The sequence below is a fragment of the Girardinichthys multiradiatus genome, chromosome 5 (genome assembly GCF_021462225.1).
Source record: "Girardinichthys multiradiatus isolate DD_20200921_A chromosome 5, DD_fGirMul_XY1, whole genome shotgun sequence".
Classification (NCBI taxonomy): domain Eukaryota; kingdom Metazoa; phylum Chordata; class Actinopteri; order Cyprinodontiformes; family Goodeidae; genus Girardinichthys; species Girardinichthys multiradiatus.
Window position 1 is genome coordinate 35,239,085 of NC_061798.1, and position 23,704 is coordinate 35,262,788.

The 23,704-nt window shown below is 36.9% G+C and overlaps 1 protein-coding gene across 3 annotated transcripts in view; it reads right to left on the bottom strand.

Moving 5' to 3' along the window:
* The window catches only part of LOC124867838 (protein kinase C alpha type), a 196,970-nt gene that overhangs the window by 79,516 nt on the left and 93,750 nt on the right, over positions 1–23,704 (bottom strand). For all 3 annotated transcript variants that reach the window (XM_047364478.1, XM_047364480.1, XM_047364479.1), the window contains exons 4-5: positions 9,137–9,248; positions 5,194–5,322 (exon numbers count right to left, since the gene is read on the bottom strand). In XM_047364478.1, coding sequence (XP_047220434.1) covers positions 5,194–5,322; positions 9,137–9,248 — 241 coding nt within the window. The remainder of the gene's footprint in view (positions 1–5,193; positions 5,323–9,136; positions 9,249–23,704) is intronic.

Below are 23,704 nucleotides of genomic sequence, written 5' to 3' on the forward strand. Positions count from 1 at the left end.
TCTGTTCGAAGCAAAACAATTTTTGTTTCTAGAATTGTAAAAGAGTAGAAGTAACGGGTTAATCCTACTTTTACCTGCACAAATTTGGAGAATACAGCAGATAGCTGTCACATGTAGAACACAACCAGCATTGGAAACAGAAGCAGGTGTTCCTGTCGGCCACCTAGCAGCCTTCCTGAGCAATTGTTTTCTTGTGTTTTCATCAAATTTGAAAAAAAACAAAAACACCCAGCTTTTGTTTGTCACAGTGTTCCACACTTTCTCTCATCACAGACTTCACTGCAATCCATACAGATACTGATGTGGAACCTTTGTGGCCTTCCTTTGATTGACAAATTTAAACAATGAAAATATTTTGATCTGTTCTAACCTTTCTGCAAACTATGGCTTTAGCTTAAGGATCCAACGAGACTACAGTATGTCAACAAAAATCCTGTTTTAACAAATTTACTTTATTTTCTGTTCAGATTCACTAATTGATAACAGATGTGAACTCAGTAGGACTGAATACTGAAATTAAATCAAGGTGTTTCAACAGTTTTATTGAAGGAGCATGCAGACATACCCAACCCATTACACATTTTTTTGTTTTCTATTTTGCCACCCTAAAAGTTTTTATTTTCACTTCAATTATATAGGATTTACGTCACATTAAAAGTTAACAAAATAAATAAATTATTGAAAATAAATTAGTCTGAATTCTTTAAACTTCAAAATCAGGGAATTTGAACATGGTTGGTATTTCAGTGATTGCTGACTGAAGTGCCAAAATAAAGTCAAACATTAATTTGCATACTGATAGTTCATTAATTTATTAGTTCATTCATTCATTTATTCATTCAAGGCAATATTAGTTGTGCAGAACTGTGCAGAATAAACTAACCATTTACTTGCACATGGAACAAATACATGGCGAGGTACTAAATGCTTTTAATCCTTTTATTCCACACAACCAGTTAGTTGTTTCCTAACATTTAGTGGAAGCTATGATCATACACCATTCACCCTGTTTCATCAGTTAATTTGATCAGTCATGAGGTTCAATGCCAGGGCCCTGCAGTGCACTGACCCCTGTCTGCCAGTTTATTAAATGATAATGTGTGCTTGCCGTCAGCTCCATGCCATGTTCAAGAAAATGTGTTAATGCGCTATCATTACAGCTTTGGAGCTGATCTGCAGCCTCCCTCAAAATACAAAGCAAAATGGCTTCCTTCAGAAAAAACAGACAATTCTGCAGGAACCATGAAGGAGAGCAAAACTTGCATAACCCTCTTATAGCACTACAAAAGTTCTGTTTTTTGTTGTCCCTTTTATGTTAAGAATGTCGAAACAAAAAGATTTAAGTGATTATGCTCAAATCAATTAGATTAACCACAGAAAGCCAGTCAAATAGTACAGGCCCTCAAAAACTACCCAACAATGTTCGTACAAATCAACAATTTAACAGAAAAAGGAGTTTATTCATCAAACCTTCCACTTCCTGTGACCCTAAGAATTGCTTGTGTATGAAAACTGAAGGCATGGAAAATGAGAAAAACTATATAAAACATACAACGTAATGGGTTGGCGAGTCAAAAATACTAAATTGCAAAACAGCTTAGTATGTCTCCTGCTCTAATTTTCTGTTTTTATTTTATTTATTTTATGTGCATAAATTGATGTGAGATAAGATTATGTAATGAAAATATCACTCCTAAAATCCTTATCGCAATCAGCCATGAAAGTGATAAGTATTTAACTTGTTAACACAATGTAAAACAGCTGCAAGATTTCAAAAGACACAGTAAAATCTTGTATAACTATTCATTTGACTCCATAAAAATGCTATTAATAATACCTCATTAAATCCTTTAATAAGCTCTTTAAGTGTTTTGTTAAAAACCACAGGCATCAGTAATTGAAAATACAGAGACAGACATGATCACACACAATAGCCTTGCAATGAAAAGACTGATTGCAAAACAATTACATTTTCTGGGGGTAATTATTATAAGACAGAAATTAAGAAATGCACTAAGAAATCCTCTTTTGACCTGCAGAGCAGTTAGCAGAAGAGACAGAAAATGTTCAGAAAATACACCATCTGTTGGGGCAGTTTATTGTGGAACAGTTAATCATATTCGATTAGGAAATGTCGTAGTCTGTCTGCATTCAAGGAAAACTTGAAAACCTTATTAAGGTCCCATCAGTTATATATTTACATCTGTTCTGTTAATGAACAAGTAAGGCACTAAGTTCAGCACTTTTTAATCCCGAGTATTGTAATCTTTACAGTCATGAGGTATTTTATAATGGGCAATGTCCAATGATGGGGTCACAAAGGTATACAAGAGTAATGTTGTGTTTCTCAACATAAACCTGACATATTAACAAATACAATCTTATTATTTTGGATCAGTAAAGTCATTATAAAAAATTAAACAATGTTTACCTGATTGGACCTGAACAGCAACTGTCCGATTTGAAACAAAAAGTCCGCTAAAGTGATTGCCTACGCTACTAAGACAGGGCACAGAAATCTCCAAACTCCTGCTGCACTTGTACAGAGGCCGGATGGCCCCTAATAAAGGGCCCCCAACTCCAGACTCCTGGATCGCCCCCAAGGCCACGAGGCACAGAAAACACATGTGGACCAGTTGGGTAAACTCCCATGAACCCTCAAACACCCTTTAGAGGTTGTAGAGCTGGTCCAGTGTTCCACAGCCAGGACAAAAACCACACTGCTCCTCCTGAAGCCAAGGTTTGACTATCAGCTGGACTCTTCTCTCCAAAACCCTGGAATAGGGCTTCCCAGTGTTCCCTGTAGTTGGAACACACCTTCCGGTCACACGGGTCTGCCAGTCCAGAGGCAATCTCCCAGACCGCCAAATGATATTGAAGAGGCATGTCAGCCACAAGAGCCTCACAAAAAGAGAGACCTGAGGTACTCAGGGCAGATCTCATCCACTCCCAAAGTCTTGCCACCATGGGTTTTTTGACTACCTCTGTGACTTCAGCCTGGGTGATGAACGAGTCCAACTCTGAATTCTCAGTCTCAGCTTCCACCAGGTTAAGTGTGACTGAGGAGATCCTATGAGTACATCTTCCACCACCTAACAATGTCCTTAAGTAAAAGTCAGCAGCTCTCCACCCCCACTTTAAACTGTGTGGGGGAAAGCACTGTTTCCCTCTCCTGAAGTGCTGGACAGTTTGCCAGAATCACTTCGAGGTCGACCTCTGGTCCTTCTCCACTGCCTCACCGAAGACCTCCCAGGCCCAGGTTTTTGCCCATGCTACCGCCCGGGCCACAACACACTTGGCTTCACTGCACCCGTCAGCTGCCTCAGGAATCCCACAAGCCAATTAGGCCTGATAGGACTTCTTAAGCTTGACTTCACCCCTTGTGTCCACCACTGGATGCAGGGATTGAAGCTGCGACCGGCACCGCAGACCTTATGGCCGCATCGACAATAGAGGTGGAAAACATGGTCCAATAAGACTATATGTCTCCAGCCTGCCCCAGGAACCAGGAAAAGCTCTTCCTGAGCTTGTCCCTGACAGAGGGATCTGCCAGACGTTCCCTGCAGACCCTCAGTATTCGGTTGGGCCTGCAAAGTCTGTCCGGTGTCCTCCTCTTCCAGCAGATACAACTTATCACCAGGAAGTTATTAGTGGACAGCTCAACCCCTCTTTTCACCGAAGGTTCAAATACATAAATACAAAGCACCACTCGGGTTCATGTCGGGGGAGGCCATTTCCTCCAATTACACCCCTCCAAGTCATTTCCCATGTGGGCGTTGGGCACTTTAACAGAATGATGGAGAGCCAAAGAGGGGCACCGTCCAGCACCCCTGACAGGGACGCCAAGACAACAGTCAGAGACCTTTCCCTGACCCAAAGCCACAGGGATGCAATCTTCTGTTGGATGAGAGGACCCCAACATGAGACGACTGAGCTGTGGGGCAACATACAAACCTATCCCAGCCCACCGCCTCTTCCCAAAGGCCTCTCCAGAGTAGAAGAGAGTCCAACCTCTCTCAAGAAGCTGGGTTCCAGAGCCCAAGCTGTGTGTGGAGGTGAGCCAAACTATTTCTAGCTGATATCTCTTGACCTCCTGCACAAGCCCAGGCTCCTTCCTTCCAGTGAGGTGACATTTCACATTCCTAAGACCAGTTTAAGCGTCCGGGAACCGGGTCGTCGAGCTCTCCGCCTTCCATTTGCCACCCGATCCTCTTTGCACCAGTCTCTCATGGTTCCCCCTGCAGGTGGCGTGCCCACTGTGGGATGGCCTCTCATCTCTCATTTGGGCTTAGCCAGGCTGGGTCCTGCAAGGAGTAACCCAGCCTTAGGCCTAGCTCCAGCGTGGGGCCCCAGCTTAGCAGTAACAGGCTACGTCTCGTACTTTATCAGTGAAGTGTTTAAAAATAAAACAGGAAGCACAAAAGTTGAAAGAAAGCTATTCAAAAGGAAACTGTATTTTGAACATGAGATATATTGGTTGCCCATTCATTAATTGCTAACCCACTAACCGTGACATTTGATAACATCAGATGCTCAAGACGGTTTAAAATGTCAGTTTGTTTTTTTTAAATTAGTAAAAGCTATTTCTAAGCCACATGGTGGGATGCTACCTTACCTCCTAAAATATTTAAGTAAATATAATTCAGAAAGGAAGGTTTCAATAGCCTATAGCTTCATAAAGAGAGTTTTGAATCAAAAGGTTAGAGCTTTTCAAGAACTAAGCATAAGAAGTTTGCCATTAACCTTAGATTAGAGGATCTTTAACAGAAATGAATGTTTCAAGCACCTGATTTGCTTTCCTCTGCACTTCAGTTACATCAGCATCACTATGCAACAAAATGCAAGTTGTGATAGTTTAAAAAGAGTAACAAACAGGGCCTACACAGAAGAGCACACACATCAGCTGAGCCAAATATTTAAATTTGGGATTAGCTTTCAGATGAAGCCCAACTTTAATTTGTTGATGTCTGTGTGAGATTAGATGACCAGGAACTTGAGACAAAAAAAGAGTATAGTCTAAATCTATCCAGGCTTACAAATTATACAAAAAAAGAGTCCAGATGCATCTAAGTCCTTCTGCACATATGCACAATCAACAGCTATATATTAAATCAATTTAAATGTATCATATTTGCTATTTAAGTCCATTCAATTCACTGAGTGCTGAAAGAGAGAGGGGGTTATGAGCCCTACCTGTGACCTCCAGCTTATCCCCGCTGACCTCACATTTGAGGAAAAGACGCCCTCTTTTTTCGGTGTGATCCATTCCACAGAGGCTGGGCACGTTCATAACACACTGGTTATGAACATTCATATCGCAGGCTGGTGGGACACAGAGGAGACGAGGGTGTCAGGGAATATAATTTATGCACAAGACATCTGAATGAAAAAAAAAATCATTCAACCTTATTACATACATATGAATATTGCTGTGGGCTTCTTATGAAAAAGTAAAGAAATAAAACTGGTTTGGCTACAAAATCTTTGAAAGGGAACAAAACACCAATTTAAAAAAAATAAATCTGTTCATGTAAGTAACTCTAAATTTGCCATTTTTTTCCAAAGCAGTAAGCTGATATGAAAAAAAAAACCTTGTAGATTTACTGTAGCCATTTCTACACTTCACTCTCCTGACATATTTTAATCTAATTTTATGTTCGGTGGAACAATAAAAGAAAAATATGTTTTTTTTTGGAAGCTGTATGAGAGAGATGAGATAACAAGGTTATGACCCAAATTCATTGCTGTGATGGTGTGGTGTGCATACATATTCTGTCTGTCAGGCAGTTGAGCCCCCCTGTCAAGGATTGAGAGCAATTACATCACTATGTCACCCGGTCAGTGGGTGAAAAATAATGTAAAACGGCTCCAACAATCTTCAGTAGGACATTTTATTCATTGTCTTCCTGTCTAATGACTAACAACTGTGTGAAAACACTAGTACAATTTAAGATATTTGATCTACTGATATACTGTAGGTTCAAGGCTATTAAAAAAAGAAATACATTTGAGAACTGTTTAAATTAAACCTGCAAACAAAATAGGAAGGTGATTAAGAACATTTTAATGTAATATAGAACACATTGCTATCTTTTGCTCGTTACACACCTGAAACTGGTACAAAATTTAAAGATTGTGAACCTCCTTCTCAAACGGTTCCAAGAAATATTTTAGTGGCTTTACATTTACTACTTTTTTATTTTTCAATACAGCTCACAAAAATGTTTTTTTCTGTCAATTAGGTTTCATGCAACCATTTCACAATGCGAATATGTAGTGCCCTAAACGATTGCCTTTGCTTAATAATCCACTAAATCCCCTGATCCAGTTCTTTTAATTTAAAAAAAACATAACTGTATTATATCAGTAAGCCTTTATCTATGCCCCAACAATGTATGTAGCTTCCACGCATTAAAAACAGAGTGAAAATTGCAGAAATAAACAGTTCATTTGGATTTCTGACACATGCATAATGTTTAACCTTTTTGTGTGTCTGCATCTACTAAGAAGTCTTTCCATGTGTGAATTTAAAGGGACAGAATTAAACAAATTAAAATTAGCATGAACTGCACATTCAAAATGTATATATAATACTTACATTTGACTGTACATTGTCAGTTATCAATGAGTGCTTCTTTACAGAAAATTATAGATTTGTTTTCTACATGCCTGAATTTCAGAAACTATCCCTCTAACGTTTTTACATTTTCTCCAATGAACTCCTCTGAACATGTGAAAGTGCCATTTTTTTTTCTTTTGCAGAAATTTCTGTTGCCAATTTCAAACATTCAGCCAACCTTATTAATGAAAACTGAATGAGTATAATGCACAAAGGCAGGAGTCACCACTTCTGTTTGAAGCACTCAAAGCAAGCCAAGATCAGAAGATTTCTGTGATGAGTTTCACTGTCAGGTTTAGTATCTAGGCAACAATATGCACAACTAATAATGCTGCTTCACGAGTTCACAAGTAAATCTGTGGGGAGAGTTGTGATTCAGTTAGCGGATCATTGCATTATCTCAGAGGATTGTGGTCTTTTGGCCTGACTGTTTAACCCTAATTTGTAACATGACATCTCTGTTTCTGGTCACCACCAGACAGCGATTACTCATAGCTGTTGATCTGTGTTAGATAGCACACATAGGGCCTGATTTTTAAAAGATCTGTGTGTACAAAACCGCACGTACACCTTTTTGCATCAGCAAAGCTAATCTTCAAATGAGGTGGTAATTGGATTGCGTGTGCAAAATCAGCAGAAGTGCGGGCGCAAACTTTTTAGCATGTCTGCCTTCATGAATATGCAAAACATATGATAATGATCGAAACGAGCAAGCCTGTAATCGCACATCATGCAAAAGACCCACTGTGCTTTGATGTTGATAATATAATTAACAGGAAAGAACTATGAGGCAGATTAAATCCTTCATTTGCAAACTGGATGGTAAAATCACTTCTTAGCAGGTGAAAAATCACCACTTTAAGGCAGCATTATTGACAGTAACATTGTGTCATTGCAGGCCAATCGGAGCTGGATCAATTTGATTTCGTTGTTTAAATGTGAACATATGCCATATGTTAATGCAGTTAAAAATTATTTTGTGTCACCAAAAAATAAAATATTCGCAAAATGAACAAAACAAATTTAGTTAAATCATTGAAAATAATTTATTTTTATGTACATAAATGTTCGATTTTATTTTTTTGCAGGAAAGTTATGTGACGCTATGTTGTAAAATAAGCAAAGCTATAACATACAGATTGCCAACTCCTACAATTATCTATCTTATGTTGGTAATATTACGTTCAGGCTTAAATATTGTGGCTGGTTATGATAAACTCCAACTCTTCAAACACATACTGTCACAAAAACAACAGAACCCGGTGAGTCTCCGAAAAGAATTAAAAGATCAAGGGAGACAAATTAATCAACAGACATATTTGTCTTTTATATTGTTACTATTTATTGCTCACTTTGTTGCAAGTTGTGTCGTGCAAGATAAGAGAAATAATCTTGTCAGAGCAGATGATAAACCTGCTGTGAGTAGCACAACAAAAGTTAACTAATTGTAACAGTCTAGAAAAGCAAGGGCCAAATGGAACAGAAGGAAAAAAATCAGCAACTGGATTATTTATAATAATGCAGTGTAACAATCCCTGCATATTTCTAGCAACACAGCAGAGGATCTGTTTGCCTTTCCTCTTGTTCCAGCCAGTAGCACACGCAATTTCCTCATTTAAATAAGGCGGTCTGCACCTGTTTTGTACCTGTTATCCATTGCATGCGCAATCTGAAAATCGCACGCAACACGCCCACTCACTGCAGGTGCAATTTATTTATAGTACACGCAAACTAGCACAGATCTCTGAAGATCAGGCCCATAATGTTTAGGAGCTTGGTATAACAAACCCAATAACACAAGATTGGAGGGAGGGCAGTTTAGAGGTGATATTAATAAAGACAGAGAAGCCTTGATCTTGTACAGCAGTCTCAAGAACACATTTTTAAGTGAATTTCAAGAGGATTTAATTTAAGAGAAGAAACTTTTTGCGGAGTTTTTGCAAGGTCTTAAAATGTGCTCAGAAGATATTTCACTGTGTATAGTAGAGGTGTCATAAAGTCATAAATTAGACCAGAGTTTGCATACTCCCTCTTAAATGACATTTAGCTATTCAAAATATTAGTTAATCATATGAATAATAGTTATTCAGAATTCAGTTTTTCCCTTGTTCAGTGATTTGTTGCTCTAAAGGACTTCACGTGTGCTGTGACAAAATGACAATCTCATCATGCAGAGAAACAGTAGGCTCAGTCATTCAGCCTCACCAACAAATCTTTAAATTCAGATGATTACACACATTTAGTGGTAGAATTGCCCTTTAAACTGTATGACTTGGGCCAAATGTTTTTCTGGATATCTGTCCATAAGCTTTTCACAACAGTTTGCTGGAGTTCTGTCCCATTCCTCCTGATAGAACGGCTGTAACTGCAGATTTCTTGAGAGATTTCAATGTTCTTTCCTCATTAAGCCATCGGTTTATTTTATCCCATACTGATGGACTTCATACACAACATACACTGGCATAAAACATACTGATAGCACCAACTGTTTACAGAGTTTATAATCTCTTTACTCACAGTCACACTTCATGCCCTGGTGGATGAGACCATAGAGCAGAGAGCCGCAGTGATCACAGAAGATGGGGCTCCCATAGGTGTGGATCTTGAACTTGTGCTTTGTTCTGGGATCCTACAGGAAAAAAAAAGAGAAAAAAACATTGTTAAAAAAGGTTAATATTCCGTCACATTGATCAGATTCATCAAAGGAAATCCATTCAAAGATAATTTTTTTCTTCTCTTGAAATAAAACTTTTTTTTTTGTACAATAAAGCTAAAGTACAATATTTTAGGTACTCTTCCTGAAAAGTAGGCCCCAAACCGTTTGGAAGCAACTCCTAATTGCACGGTCACGCAATTTACTGATGGAAAGACTGAAGTCAAAACCAACAACCTGCATCAAACGAATGACTCTGTGTGTGATTGCAAACTGACTTGAAGTGGAAGTCAATCAATCTGTAACAGCCTTGTAGAAAATTACTGTTGACGTGTTTCCTCCCCGTCCTTCTTGAACACATCAGCAGGTGAGGAATCTGCAACTGAGGGCTTATATTGAAAAGCACCAAAAAGCAATTTCAATTCAGCTCACATTTCCAACAACATTAATAATTTATAAACTATCCTTAGGAAAGAAACGCATGTTTTTCTTTTTAGGATGACTATAGCCAGTGAAGACTTTCCAGAACTAACGCAATGAATACCATCTGCCCAAAAACAAAATAATACTTTTCTCAGTTATTACCATCATAAGTAATTTTAGTTATAATGCTAGAAAACTGAGGTGAATGTCTCATGCAGTGTTTTTTTGTCCTTTTCATGGCTTTGTAAATGGTCTGTGTGTATACAGAGTCATCAAAGCCATCAAAGCTTTTCATTCATCATTTGCCTTCAGTTAACTCCTCCAGACGTTTCACATAAATATTTTATCAGTCAAGGTTTGAAAAATACTATAGTTTAACAGACAGTGTGTGCATACAACAAATATATACAGAGTGTACATACCACAAAAATAAACCTTGTACTGGAATCTAGTACAGTGCCTTCCAGAAGTATTCATATCCTTTGAGCTTTTTCACATTTTGGCACATTACATTCACAAACGTCAATGTAGCACATAGTAAAAGATACATGGTTTTCAAAAACCAAATCAAATCTAAACTTTGCTAAAACGTACACTTTTAGCAGTCTCTACACAGGGTTTCTTCCTAGACTTCCACATACTTAGCCACATACATCTTCCCATCAACTGTTAATCTTATACATGTCTTTGCTAAAAAAAAACAAAAATCATTCACACAGCATGATGGTGCAACCACCATCACCTTAGGAATTGTATGTTCAGGATTATGTGCAGTTTCAGTTGTTTCCTCCACACAGCTTTTTTGTGCGTAGGCCAGTCTAATTTTGGTCTGATATGACCAAAACCCGTTCTTCTCCATGGTTTTTGTGTCAAGTACATGGCTTTTTCTAAACTGCAAGTAGGACTTCTTAAGGCTTTAATTCAGCAGTGTAGAATGCACAAGTAATAGCTGTTCTGTTAATAAATTGTCCCCACCCAAGCTTTGTACCTATGCAGCTTCTCCATAGTTACCATGGGTCTCTTGGCTGGTTTGGTGATCAATGTTCTCCTTACTCTGTCTATCAACAAAACTGACAGCCCTGTCTTGGTAACTTTCAGTCGTGCTATACTCTTTCTTTTTTCAAATGATAGATGAACAGTGCTCTGTGAGATGTTTAAAGATTGGGATATTGTGTAACAAACTAACCACACTTCAGACTTTTCCACAACTTTATCCTGGTGCTCTCTGGTGTGTTTCATTGTCTTTGCGATACTGTTTGTTCATTAATGTCAAATAAATTTTGGAGGAACTTCACAGAACAACTGTATTTATCAAATAATTTACCAAGAGAATTCAGTTCTACTTAGTTCCACTGGATTTTAATTAGGGGTACTAGAGGTATAGGGGGTGAATACAATCCACTCCACAGTTTATAGACTGTTATTCAGACAAAGTCCTGAAAACCATTAAGTTTTTTTTTTTTTTCAGTTCACAATTATGTTCTACTTTGTGCTGGTCTATCCCATAAAATCTGAATGAAATACATCAAAGCTTGGAAAGTGAGTGAATTTTTAAGATCACAGGTCATAAATATTTTGCTAAACACTAAATGTTAGGCTATTTCTTAATTTTTAATTAGACAAAACTGCTTAATCTCAGCTGTATGACCTTCCAACAGGGGCCGTCATGGTGTTTACCACTTGGTCTGAGTTTTGGCATTTACAGGGTGTTGTGTAGATTTAGTTTTTCTGCAACTTTAATTAAATCTATGTTTTGGCTTCAGATTTTTAAGCTGATTTTTACATTCATGTTTAGCGGCTGTTTTCTCTCTTGTATGTGTGATATGTGTTTTCCATGTTTTTGTTAGTCCTAATACTTTAGGCAGTGTTTCCCATTATTTAAGAGCTGTACAATATTACTCAATATCAGTTGAAGAGTTGTGCAGCAATCAAAAAACAAAAACAAACCCAAATCAAAATGAAAAACTGATTCTAAAGAATGCAGTATAATGGCAACATAGGTCAAAGGTCGTTCATAAAAAAGATTAGTGATCTGAAAGCCTACAAATGCATGAAATTGGTGACAAAGATGAATGCCAGATATGTTTTATTACCCAGATTTCCAAAGAATGTTAAACCAGCTCTAATGGCATTTAGGCAAACATTACAAAGACAGGATCATTATCTGACATCAGATACTCGGTGTTACTGCAAACAAATAGGCCACACAGTTACAGTATTTCACTGAAAGTATGACACTTTGATAAAATGTAAAGTAGTCACTGTACAGCTTGTATAGCAGCGTAAATTTGCTGGCCTATCAAAATAACTCAACACACAGCCATTAACCTCTAAACCGCTGTCAACAAAAGTGAGTACACCCCTCAGTAAATATGTCCACATTGGGCCCAATTAGCCATTTTCCCTCTCTGGTGTCATGTGACTCGTTAGTGCTAAAAGGTCTCAGGTATGCATTGGGATCAGGAGTTTTAAATTTGGTGTTATTACTCTCACACTATCTCATACTGGTCACTGGAAGTTCAATATGGTACCTCATAGCAAAGAACTATGAGGATCTGAAAAAAAAAAAATGTTGCTTCACACTGATAGGACCAAGATAAACTCATTTGGTTCAGATGGTGTCAAGCGTGTATTGCGGCAACCAGGTGAGAAGTACAAAGACAAGTATGCCTAACTACACTCAAGTATGGTGATGGAAGTGTCATGATTTGGGGATGCTTGAGTGGTGCTGGCTGTGGGGAACTACAGTTCACTAAGGGAACCATGAGTGACAACATGTACTCTGACATGCTGAAACAGAGCAGGATCCTCTCCCGTCAGAAACCTGGCTGCAGGGCAGTTTTACAACATAATAAAAATCCTAAACACACCTCCAAGACAACCACTGCCTTGCTAAAGAAACTGAGTAAAATTGGTAGACTGACCAAGCATAACTCCAGACCTAAACCCTATTGAGCATCTGTGGGGAATCCTTAAATGGAAGGTGGAGGAGCGTATGGTCTCTAACATCTACCAGCTCCGTGATGTCGTCATGGAGGACTGGAGGAGGATTCCAATGGCAACCTGTGAAGCTCTAGTTAACTCTAAGGCAGTGCTGGGAATTATGGTGGCCACACAAAATATCAATATCTCTGGGTACAATTTGGACATATTTAACTTAGAGGTGTCCTCCCTTTTTTGGCCAGTGGTTTAGACATTAATCAACGTGTGATGAATTATTTTGAGGGAACAGCAATTTTACATTGTTTTACAAGCTGTACATTGACTACTGAACATTGTATCAAAGTGTCATATCCCCAGTGTTGTCCCATGAAAAGATATATTTTAAAATATTTACAAAAATGTCAAAACGTGACGTGTATTCAATTTTGTAAGATACTGTATATCACAAAAAAAAAACATGTCAAAATAATCATGTCAAACCAGGTTTTATGTGACTAATAAAAATATGAGCCACAGAAAAAAAGGAGGTACTGCTGAAAGTAATAAAATTTGTTCATTCTGAGGTTAAAAATGTCTGATTATCAGTGTAGTGCAGGTAAAGTAAAAGAATATGAAATGTCATACCACAACAACATACTTTGTTGAAAGTTCATAAAATAAATGAACCAAAAGTCTTAATCACACCTTATTTGTCATTCACTATGCCAGCACCTATTGTCAATGTGGATGATTTAGTTATTCAAATAAACACAGAGAAATATTTAAATCCAATAAAAACAAGCAGATATAAATTGCAGATTAGCCAGAGGGGAAATATTTGACTTATTGCAGAAAAAATGTCAAAGTTTGAATAAACCCAGATTATAATAGCGACATTATGCATTGGCATGCTGTGAAAAAACTAAAATGAACAACATTAAAACCAAAATGTGGACTAATCACTATTTAGCACCTAGGTTAACAATTTAGGTTTGTTAAGGTGTAACGAAATGGTAAAAACCACAAATTGTGTCCGTTTAATTTTACAGTCATGATATTTAGAATTCAATAAAAACTGTGTCAGTTCAAACAACGGCTGCAAAGCCATCCTTAGGTAAATATTAGTTAAAAAGAGCTCGTAGTTTTTATAGGACATCTAGAACAAACAGTATCCTCCCTCTTTTATGTTTGTCTGCTGAGCTGTAAAAGAAAACACTGCAAACAGAAAGCAGAAAACACACAGAAAGATGTGTATGGAGCACATTAATGCAACTACTATAAAGTGTCGGGTGCTAGGTAGAGTAAAAATTATTTTAGATGTAGCTGCAGCATTACTCACTTTACACAGTGTCGCTCATTTTCACATTCATATAGTAATTCCTTTCACTCTCTGGACCTGTGGTTTATGAAGAACTCTTGATTAAGGAGAATAATGACAGCTGACTCCTTTTTAACTGCTACCTCACTCACACTCAATTTATGGTGCGCTGTAAATCTCTTTAAAGGTTAGCAGCTTTTCTAGTAAAAAGTATTTGGAGAACAATGCCAGTAATTCTATCATTGCTAAAACAGAGTATAATTGCCGTATACTGTATTCATTTTCAATGTAAAACTGATTTAAACATAAAACCATCAGTGCATAGACTAAAAGGGCCCAATATGACACAAAGGCTCACTATGTCCCATAAGGTATAGCTTTAGATATAACTAATTTTGACTGCTTTGTTTGCAAAAGCTTGACCCCATTTTCCTAAATGGCAGTCATACATATATCATAATCCTTGCAAAGATATTCACACCCCTTAAACGTTTCCCCCATTATGTCAGACTACAACCGCAAACTATTTATTGGGATTTCAAGTTGCAGATCAACACAAAGATGTACATAAGTAAAAAGGAAACAATCCATGGTTTTCAAATTTTTTTTTTTTACACATGAAAATCTGAAACGTGTGGCAGTCCTATTTATTCTTATACCTCAAAATAAACTTCAGTGCAAGCAATTGGTTTCAAAAGTCATTTATTCGCGTAAAATGCGAGTGCATGAGCAGAGCAGCAGTAAACACATGCCGTTTGTTTTTTTATCTAAATGCATTGTTTTCACATTCTGGCATTGATAAAAATTTGATCCATTTAGTCACTCTATGATTTTATTTAGAAACATGATCTACCCAATTAGTTGATTTTTGGGGTTATTCCTCTTTTTAACAAATATTCTTTGTTAGACAAAAAGGTGAAGACTATAGATGTAAAAGGAAGCATATCGTGGATAAGACGCATTTTAAATACAACAATAAAACGAGTCAAAGATGGAAGAGGCAGTAAAATTGTAGCTAATGTACCGGTTCACCAGCACTCCAGCTTTACTTCCCTCTACAATAATTCTTATTATGGCCAATTAGCAGTCAGGTTTTATTAAAGAGTATAAATGTTAGGCTAGATTAATTTATAAAAGGTTGTTATTTCATTGTGCTAATTAAATAGTTATACTCAGTTGTATATTATAATTTCTTTTGTCTTGTCGCATTGAATTGCACTTTGTTCACCCTAAAACCCCTGAATTAACCTGCAGTGTGACAAAGAAGTTACTCATGTTGTATCATCTTTGTCAACATATCTAAAAATAGTCAGATTGTTGGCAGTGTATCTAGATAAATATCCTATCAGCAACAGATCACAGATGCACAACCATTCTACTAAGACAAATCCATCCACCTGAATGGACTCTGGAGGAGCAGCAGAAATCCAAAGCTCAGGGTTGAGAAGCTGTTGACAACTATCCATTAAACTTGGGACTAAAAACATTTCCACACATGCAGTGTGTGTCTTTAAGCACTATGTTTTCAAATCACCCCTGTAGCTTCACACCTCTACAAGACAAGGAGGAATGCATTGTTTTTCCACCTTCCAGTTAACTCTTGTAAATACTCTCAGGTTTGATCTGACAGATGTGTTGTTATAACATTTTAGCCTTGCTATTCTGAGTTTTCTTTTCCTTTCTTTTTTCGCTTTTTTGTATTTGCAAAACATTCAGTCAGGAAGCATTTTTCCCCATGTGTCAAAAGAGTCCTTGTAATAGGTCAAATTGTACATTTATTTATAAATGCAAACTTCTTAATTATCTATGCTATAATGGCTAAAACACAAGAATTACTCAATTGTGTACACTTAACTGTCAGCCAACAGGAGTTGTATCACTTCAGGCACAAACAGAGAGAGGTTTGCAACCTGATGAGAATGGTAGAAAAAATCAAACAGCAGGAGAGACTCTCATGAAGCCACAGACAGCTGATCCTGAAGGATTATCCCCTTGTCCCCTCCTCTATAACCTTTGTGTCCTCCTATCTGGGATGAATAAGTTATTGCAGCTAAGAACAATGCTGGGCTGCAGATAAACCATACATTTTTGACAAATGCCAAATGAGCATTTAAAGGGTGAAAGATGGTTTAAGGGTTCGTGGATGATGGAAAACTGTGACAACATAAAGCCAAAATGATCGCTGGTCAACTATACTTGTACCTAAAGAGGTGCTTCACACAAGTATCCCTGCAAAGGCAGCTGAAATGATGGTATTTGATCATAAAACATAAATAAACTAAATGCTAACATAGATTCTATGTTAAGTACCAGGATGTTATACATCCACTTTTCTACATTAATGGGTGCAATATTACCTTCTTAGCAGAAAGAGAGCAATCATTAACCAATTTCAGGCTGTATAGGAGAATATGAATACATATCTTCCCTGAGACGACGGTCGTCCTCTTTTAACATGATAATGGCTAGACACAAACTTTATTTAACAACTTGAAAATATTTGGCATAAAACTAAAATGTATACTTTAATGATTTGTTAGCATAAAGTCATTATTAGAAAATAACATTTTCAAAAAAGTTTACATTTTTATACCTAATTGCATGGAATAATAACCAATATGCAAACTGCATCCTTAAATGTGTGGGCATAGATCAGTCTTGGGGCTTTTGGTGACTAAACATATCTGGCATTCCGGTTAGTTCCTAAGTTAATTGCTTTTAAAAGCATTACAAGTCACAACTCTTCCTTTTTTGTTTGGAGTTCCACCTTTAAACTACACTAACATTGCACTAAATTCTTTCGAACTGTAGCCTGATCGAAGCAGTCTGCACACTGTTTCTTATCTAACCACATATCGTAGCAAAAAGTGCTTTTTACCTAGGTCTGCACATGAAGAAATGAAGCAGATTTTATTAAATATCACATTATGTCATGTCTATAAAATATGTGTGTTGCTTACGATGCAACCCTATTCTGTATAGTACAGGTATATCGCGATGATTGGTGAAAAATGTTTGGTGAAACTATGCTTTGTTAGAAAGGTGAGTGTGTCTAGTTTTTTTAATGATATCGGACAAAGGGGGTTGCTGTAAAAAGAAAGGTGCTTTCTGTACCGTTTTGTTTACCTTTCAATTTCATCGTGTTTGTTTAAGTTGCTGTATAGCTAGAACTATTTGTGCAAAACTCATTTGGGTATTGTTTTGTGAACATTTGAGCCAGCTAAATGTTTTATACATAGTCTATTTGTTCTCCTAAGTGATCAAGTGATTATTAGTTGAATAAATCACAAAATAGGTCAGACTCCCCTGTAATATCAGCCAGTCTAATCTAATTAGATGCAGTGCACCATACAGCTCCTGCATCATCGTGCTGAGGAGAATGAATCTTCATCATTGTAGACAGAGCATCTGCATGGCTTGGTTTCAGATTATATTTAGTTATTATCAGGTTATTGATGTGACATTTCCTGTTGCACTTAGGTAAACAATGACGCCTTCCTGTGGGATATGTTTCTCCTCAAAGTTAGGGCACTAATGCCACCAAGCTTTCCATATAAAAATAAATCATCTATAACAGCCAGGGTTGGCCCACAACAGTGTGACCAATTAATGAACATAACTAGAGTAATGCAACTTACGGTTTGTTTTAAGGAGCCAACAAGAATAAATTTGCATGTGCAAGTATAGCTTCTATACATTGCACATACTTGTTGCCTATTTCTCAGAGCTTCTCTAAGAAATCGGCAACAACAGTTTTTGACTTTAAACAAATTGGTCAAAAGGGATGATGTCATAGCTATATGTTTCTGAGAAGTTGAAGCACCCTTTTGCAATCAAGTCTGACAGGACTATACCGGCAGCTCTCAAAGATTTTTGCAAGGTTCTCTTCAATGATTCACACTGTAAAGAAAATGTCACATGAAGACATGTAGATGAGTGTTCTTGACAGTCACTATAGACACTAGTTCTTCCATGAATACACCCTTTGTGTAAGCGCTTAGCCTCTCCAGGTTCTATGAGGGAATTAAAAATTGAATAAAAGGTTCTCTTAGACCAACAACTGAAGAAGACCAAAAACGAGAATGAGGCAGATTTAACATGTCAATATGGTGCTTCAAAGGGATGTTACATGCTGACTGAATGATATAGAAGGGAGGATACTGTTTGGTCGGCAGGAAAAAGACAGGCTCTTCCAATATTCACATAAAAAAACTTGAGTATTTTTTAATGAAAATTAGATAATAGCGAATATTACAGATTGTTTTACGATTTTATTGAGGTATTCCAGGAAACATCCCATTTAGTCAACAAAAAAGCTCTTATTAATATAGTATATACTGTGAACATCTGTCCAAGTATCTATCTGACAGAAAAAAAATGACAAATCAGATAGGACAGACAGCTCTATGATGAGGGTCAATGACTTCATAGAGATCAGTTTTCATTCAGAACTTTTAAATATTGGGAACAAAATTCTAAGAATTTCTTTATATTTTTAGTCTAGTATTAGAAGAAAGATGTGAATACAGTGTTAAACACAAATAAAAGATAAAGGACACAGCACAAAATCTGATCAAAAGATTCAATTCAACCAGAAGATAATGATGAAACAGAACCAGAAGCCCAGGACCTCGACACAATGGTGCTGGTTAATTAGCCAGGCTCTCCAGGCCAGCCTAATTAGATGCAGTGCACCATACAGCTCCTGTTAATGAACAGCTTGGCAGGATCAAGGTGTGCAGGGTTTCCCTAAAGAGCGTCGTGGAGAAAAGGTAGTTGAGCATAAGGTCGTGAGTCCTTAAGAGTTATTATGATAAAATGAAATAGAAAAAAATAGAAAACAATTCCAAATAAAATTGTAATTAATTCACATAAATTTCAAAACCTTTAATGTTGACAAACTGATTAAAATTAAGTTTGATCTACTGTCAGAGCCATTTATAGTTCTTGGCGTTGGGTTATAGTTTCATCTGTTTATTTTAGTTGGTTTGGGTGGTGTGTGTTTGCACGTGGGTTACAAACTGAAAGAGAGATTATCATCTATTTGAAAGCTGTTCAATAAATGGGAGCACCCCGCAACTTATTTCCCAGTCTGGACATTGTTTGTAAGCACGTAGGAACCTGGATCTGCCTGAACCCAGAAGCGAACAAAATGAAATGGAACCGAATGGTCGCTACATGTACTTTAAGCCATTAGTCACAGTTTTAAATAATCTGGATAACACAAGAGTGAATATTTCAGCTGGTGTTAAACCTTTTATCATGCCACAGGTGTTTGTGTATTAAAACATCCAGTTTAAGGCCTGTGGGTCCAAACTTGAATTTTGCCAACCACCAAGACAACATGTCTCGTTTATGAGTACTTCCAAGTATTCAAAATGCTTCTAGCTGAATTAATCAAACAAAATATTAGTATGCCCTGTGGTGTTGCCATTCCAAGCATTTAGTATGCTAAAGTGAGAGAGAGCACAGAGAGTGTCTCCATGGGGTAGTATGAAATGATGTTATATAATTGTGTCATTGCTACGACATTTGTGTAGTATTTACATATATTTACATGAATTAATTTATGTATCTTTTGTTAACTTGGTAGAATTTTTCAGCATGTCCAAAAACGAAGTAGGAGTCTGGCTTAGTTGGAGATAAAATGAGACACTAAAGTCTCAGATTATAAAAGATTATATGTTATTCAGCTGAATAATTGCACATGCCATAGGAATTCAAGGTACACATGCAACAGTATGACAGGGGCATCACAGTTTATAAACTCCAGCACAATGTGAGTGTCAGTATTAGGTAGCCAAATAAAACAAGACATGCTTAAAAATGATCACTGCTAAAATTAAACAGCAAAAAGGAATGCTCTGACAATGAAAACAATTGTTTAAAAATATTGTTTTCCACTTTGTTGATCTTTCTGCCCACAGGCTTTCCTTAATTTTATTGTTAAACATTAATTGATTGTGGACACCAAGGGCCTAATAGTCATGAACACCTCAGCCAGTCTGCTTCAACTGCAGAGAAACAGAACCACCTGGTGTGAAATGTGCAGCCAGAGAAAAGAGGGGGCAGAAAGAGAAGTAAGACACTTATCTGTGTCTTTTTTTTATTCATCTATCTCTACAGCCCATCTCTTTCATATGGGACTGGAAAATAAATTGCTACGCTCATTACAGGGGGTGGAAATACAACAACCAACATCATATGATTATTGACCAACACTAAATGACTTTCTCCTTGTGCTGCTTAATACTTCACTAAATGCTTTCCTCTCTCTTTTACCCATCAATCCTCACTGGGAGGGTTACATTTGAATTGGAGGTGGCAGGAAGCTCCTCCTTTCACCACATTCTGAGTCATCCTGTCTTGAGGTTGATCTGTTCTTGAGTGCCTTGCAAAATCTTAAAAAAAATGCAATAACTATTTTTACCTGAGCTTTTTGTAGCAACTCTCAACAGCACACTGCTGAAACAGCTAAATGAGTAGCATCAAAGCCTTTGTCCAGTGCAATACGGTGCTTCAACAATGATTTTGAGAAATCAAGCACCCCGTTTAGAAATATAGGAAACCATTTGACCATCCACAATTTCATTCCACTGCTGTCTCCATTTAAAACTCAAATGAGATAATTAATATAAAACACAGAAGGCAGAATGGACGCAACCCAGTCTTATGGCATTATATACATCTTTGTGTTCACAAATATGGTTCTACCAGTTTCCAAAGGACTAGGCTATCGATTTACATTGTCATGCTTTTCATGTGATCTAATAGTTCAATCATTGCCAAGCTCGATGTACTTCATGTTCAAATGGTGCAGAGAGCTGCTACTTGAGTAAGGAGTGCAAACTTTAGGAACATGGCAAATTCAAATTTTCTGTATCAATTATGAAGAAACCTTTGGTTTATCTTTTAGTCAGAAAACTAACTTTATGCTAGGGGGTAAATATTGTTACAATCAACAAAAGAAAAAAAAACTAATTTATTGACTCCTAAATAAGATTACATTAAAAAGCCCCTTTATATTTAACTAAACTGATCCTGATTCCAAATTACTGCTAAAAGGTATACATGCTCCTGTTATTGAATTTAAGAACCAGAGGTCTGTGTCCTGCAGTTAAATGAAACAGTTGTTGAAAAAAACAGCAACTACTGCACAGCTGCCATGATATATGATCCTCCCTAGAAGACTGGAAGATTGAAATATGGCTTTTGACTTGTTAGGTAACTTGCCTTCACATCTTTTAGCTTAGCATAAAGAATTAGTCTTCTATTTGATAAACATATATCCAAAGCCAATTAGCACCCCATATAGGGACTCACAACACTAACATCCATGCAGACACACTGATGCATATAATCAGTTTTAAATCACCAATTACCCAAATCTGTAGTTAGAGAAAAACATGACATCGCTTTCTCTTTTCTTCTTAGTTTTCCTCAACCTTGTGTGTGGTGTCTCTGTTAATGGACAATTATTTAATATTGCATTTGCGCAAAAAACATCCTTTCATGATGGATATCCCAGATACTATGTGCCATTACAGAGGAACCCATTCTCTACGTTACCAACCCTGTAAACAAATGTAAACTCTTTGATTTTAACTGTACACATTTATATAGAGAATATTCTTATTGGACTTGAAAATATGTGTTATCTGAGCCACAGACACTAACAGAGACTAAAACATTTATACTAGTCTTGGGATAAAATGATATTCTGTGGTGAGTATTGTGGGAAAGACTTAGAAGACAACAATATGGAATGACAATTTATCCAGACGTGTGCCGATAGGCATGACAAGCTGGCTATTTTTAGCATATAAATCACCCATGTTGGCCTTTCACTAAGCTGCTGAGTGCTTATCGGAGGGTGGGGGGGAAGGGCAAGTTGCCAATGCAATTCACAGAGGGTTTACCTTGCTGTGCGCTATCTGTTAACACATCTGTCTGGTTGCAAAGCTGGAAGTAATAGTCTCCACCCTAGCTGACTTTCTGATAGGCTTTAAATGATTGACGCCTACATCACTATGATGCTAGTTTACCAAAGCCCTGAATTGTTTTCTTGCATTTCTTTAGAGAGAAGTCTGAAGACTTATCATGTTATCAGTTGACTTGAGATCCAAAGTAGGCCTAAACTCAGGAAAATGTTTTATTAAATTATTATAAAGCCATCATTCACAGTATTTGTTTGTTCACCAAAACATTTTGGATCTTTTAAAAACAGCATCTCAATGAGAGTCGCAGCTGAGATCAACCATGCAGATAAACGTAAGAGCCGTACAAACAAGACCTGATAACAGCTAAATGTGACTTCATCTTGTGTTAAAGCATTGCAAGTGTGCTCTAGTGTTATTGAGAATATATTTCAAAAGATAAAATAAGTAAAACCTTAGGTCTGCTTTTAGTGGAGAAGGTAGAAGACAATTAACTGATTGTTGTGCTGAAATCTTGCCGCAAAGATTTCAGAATACTTTGCGGCAAGTATGAAATTACAATAAACTCAAAGCATTATTTTTAGAAAATCTCAAAACATTAAACACTAATAATGATAATATTAGTTTATTTTAACAGCAATCAACGTTACCCTCGGAAATTGAGGTGACATGACCACTTGAAGTTTTTAATGATATAATATTCTGCCAAAAACAATATTTGTGCGAACAACCTTTCTGGGATTTTTCTTTTTTGTCATTGTTTCAAAACTTTTACAAAAGCTGCAGATTTCTTCAAACTGTTATGTTTGAGGAAAAGGCCCTGGATGCAGTCTGTAAAGGAACTCACAATATTTTGAATCATGATTATCATGATCATCATAATATCAATACGTGTAAAATCAAAAGCAGTAAGGACTGCTTGGATTCAAAATTTTTAAGCTCTGTTAAATTACAAGGCCCATGCATTTATGCTCTGCATGTCTATAATGTATTTGGTTATTTGGATTGACTTTCCCTGTCTCCAACACCCACACCTGGCAAAGATTTTAGTGACAGAGATGCTAAAAGTCTGAGTTATGGGGACATGGTGATGACAGGAAATAAAAAACAAATAGTGACAAAAATGTGACTTAGTTGCAATAGATATCTTTGCAAAATGTATCAATAATATAGCAATTGCACATTTTCCTAATACTGTGCTAATACTGTGCAGACCTGCTGTAGGTGTGTGTACCGCTTTCGTCAGTTGTTTTTGGCACAATTTATTGGTTTGCTCTGTCTCCGCTACAGATCCAAAATAACCTGGTGGATAATATGCTTGCTTCCAAAGTTTTCAAAGACCAAAGTGGCCTAAAATGTGGAAGTAATTAGAGTTATTAGTAGTTAGTAATAGGGGTGTTTGGATGCTGTAAAGTTGCACAGCATACAAAAACAACGTAAGCACCACCCGAGTCAGAAAAAACAGGGAGACTGTGTTTTTTTTTAAACTGCTAAAACTACGCTATTAAATAAAGCAGGCTGTTTTTCTGCTATGTTTTTCTAACCTTAATGAATGTTCAAGGAAACATTTAGATGCATTTGAATTACACATAGGGTCTCTGTTTTAATATAAACATTTGTGTAGCTACTATTACTTTATCACATTAAATTTTGTTACTAATGTAAATCCTTTTAACCAAATTAATACATTTTAAACTAGACAAACTGATAAATAACACATACAGGTAATAAATACATTATATACCAGTATGTATATACGTTACAGTCTCCATTATTACATTTTCATTTAATAGACAGAGACTCTTTCTATTAGATTGTGTTTAAATAAATCA